The following is a 2,468-nucleotide window of genomic DNA, read 5'->3' on the forward strand; positions in this document are numbered from 1 at the left end:
TTAATTGCCACAGTTACCACCAGGTCCTCCAAACAGAAAAACATAAACAGAGTACCCTTTTGGATATCTAACATTATAACAATTGGGTCTGTCAACGAAGGAATGAGTTTCTTTTGGTTTAACTTCATGAGTTTTTCTTGATGAACCTTTAATCAACACATGTTTAAAGTAACAAGCATGAGTAAAATTGTCATCATGAGGATAATTTCCTGATCCCATTTGAGGACTTGGAGTATTAAGATGAGTTCTTGTTCTTCCACCCCATCCTACTTGATCAGCTGAACTCATGTTCGAGAACAATTTCATTGGAAAATATCCAATAAAATTACTTTCTACACTTAACCACCAATTTTTTGTCATTGGATCCTGATAACATACAAACACTTTTATGAAATATATATATATATATATATATATATATATATATATATATATATATATATATATATAAATATCAAGCTAGTATTAATTATGTCTACTCATTATTAAAAAAAATTCAATTTACTTATAGCTTTATTAGTCGAAAATAGTAAAAATTTGTTAATAATAATAATTTTTTGACCAATAACTCACCAATGAAAATTTATTGATAAAAATACTATCAATAACATTCGTTGATAGATATCATCGATCGGTAATTATCGTAAGATATATCTCTCAAGTATCGAAAAATATATCTTTAAGTAATTACTGATGAATATTGTCAATAAGTTTTGTAATCTAGAATTGGATATTAATTTTAGTGTTATACAATATTAATTTGTATTAGCATTATATTCACTTAAAAAGCATATTTCAAAATTTGAAATAAATATTAATCTCATACGAGTAAAACCTAGCTCTATTTACTGTAGTGAAAATGATATAAAAAATGATTATGACCTGAGTAATAGAGAGAAGAGACGCCATAGTTGGTCCTCCATATCGAGATACATTGGTAATGCGTACACCAAGATAATGATCTTTGCTAGTTTGAACAAAACCTGCACATCGAATATTATAGCATCCTGTCTTCTTGTAGTTATCTGACTGTAAATTTTTAATACCACATCAGATTTTGAATAATGATATTAATATGATAAATTAATTATTAAAATTTATTTAGATCTCATAATGGCTTAGTTATATATATCCTTATACATTAAATCTAAAAGAAAAAAAATCCTTTTCTCTTACCAAAAGCTTATTAAGGAGATTTATAGTAATCATAACCAAAATATAATGATATGTCCTTACCGTCCACGAGGAATAAAGATGGGTTCCATAATCCTTATATAGTTCTGGAATCACCTGATAGTAATGCATTTGATTAATTAGAATATTTGTTATTACACACACAAAAAAGATTAAATGTGAATATTACTACTTACATGCCATCCTAACGAGATTTTGTTAGTTAATTCTATCGGACCATTTTGAACCCATAAATGAGACATAGAGATTTGAAACTTTGTATCAACTCGTGGATTATAAACACTATTCACTCCTCTGACTCCATAATAAGGACCAAAATGTGGTTTAGGAGAAACTTCTACAGCCTAAAAAAATTCAATATATAAAAATAAATAGTTAGATTGAAAAAATTAGATAGAATATAATTTACACAAAACGAAATACTAACATCTTAATCTATCTTTTACAAAAGGTCTTACATGAACACCAGGAAGATCTTCAAGCAATATATGATTTTTTTGCATTGATTTTTCTCGAATAAGATCATCTTTTGTTGTTCTGAGTATAGGAACAGTTCCTTTCGGACATTCATCTTTACTCAATCCGAACATGGATCTAGTTCTTAAATTTTTCTGGCTGGACTCTCCTATCAATGAATGTTGGGTTTTCTCTGAGTAAAAAAAAACAAGAAAACAAATATCAAAGGATGGAAAACATTACAAAAGAAGATTTGAAAATTAATCTAAAAATATTGGAAAGAAAATTAAAGTCAAATTTCATTGTAATTAAAGGTTTTGGTTTTATACCTGCAACTTATGATGTTTTAATAAAGGATGATCAAAGGATGGTTGTTTGTAAATGTCAATACAATCAATAACATCTCCAAACTTCGTCTATCAATCCAAAATAAAACAAAAAATAAAATAATTAAACCATGCAGTGTAATATCAACCAAAAGAAGCATATGATAAAACATATCAAAGTTGAGACATACATTAATAGTCTTCATAGAAATCTTATTCATGAACTTAAGTTGTCTCTCAATGTCCAAATCTTCCTCCTTTAATATAGTTTGAATTCCGTCAACTTTTAAACTAATATGACTACTCAACAAATGCAATACAAAAAACAACACATGAGTCATCTTTCTCGCAACTACTACTTAACACAATCTCTATCTCTCTCTCACACACACAAATTTATATATATATATATATATATATATATATATATATATATATATATATATATATATATATATATATATATATATATATATTAAATTATCAAATAAA

The 2,468-nt window shown here is 26.6% G+C and overlaps 1 protein-coding gene across 1 annotated transcript; it reads right to left on the bottom strand.

Moving 5' to 3' along the window:
• Positions 1 to 2,317, bottom strand: LOC106752694. The gene is made up of 5 exons (XM_014634449.1): positions 2,168 to 2,317; positions 1,980 to 2,066; positions 1,237 to 1,290; positions 883 to 1,029; positions 1 to 366 (listed from the first exon to the last, which is right to left on the bottom strand). The coding sequence occupies exons 1-5, from the start codon at positions 2,315 to 2,317 to the stop codon at positions 1 to 3; spliced, it is 804 nt and encodes a 267-aa protein (XP_014489935.1).
• Between the last annotated feature and the right edge of the window lie 151 nt (positions 2,318 to 2,468).

This window comes from Vigna radiata, chromosome 1 (genome assembly GCF_000741045.1).
Source record: "Vigna radiata var. radiata cultivar VC1973A chromosome 1, Vradiata_ver6, whole genome shotgun sequence".
In the NCBI taxonomy this organism is placed as follows: domain Eukaryota; kingdom Viridiplantae; phylum Streptophyta; class Magnoliopsida; order Fabales; family Fabaceae; genus Vigna; species Vigna radiata.

Bases quoted from the DNA above. Each gene is read 5' to 3' on its own strand.
- LOC106752694 (XM_014634449.1), bottom strand. From the start codon at position 2,317: ATGACTCATGTGTTGTTTTTTGTATTGCATTTGTTGAGTAGTCATATT. The intron at 1,291-1,979 runs GTATAAAACCAA...CATTACTATCAG, and splicing joins TAAAACATCATAAGTTGCAG to GTGATTCCAGAACTATATAA. The intron at 367-882 runs GTCATAATCATT...GTATGTTATCAG, and splicing joins CTCTTCTCTCTATTACTCAG to GATCCAATGACAAAAAATTG.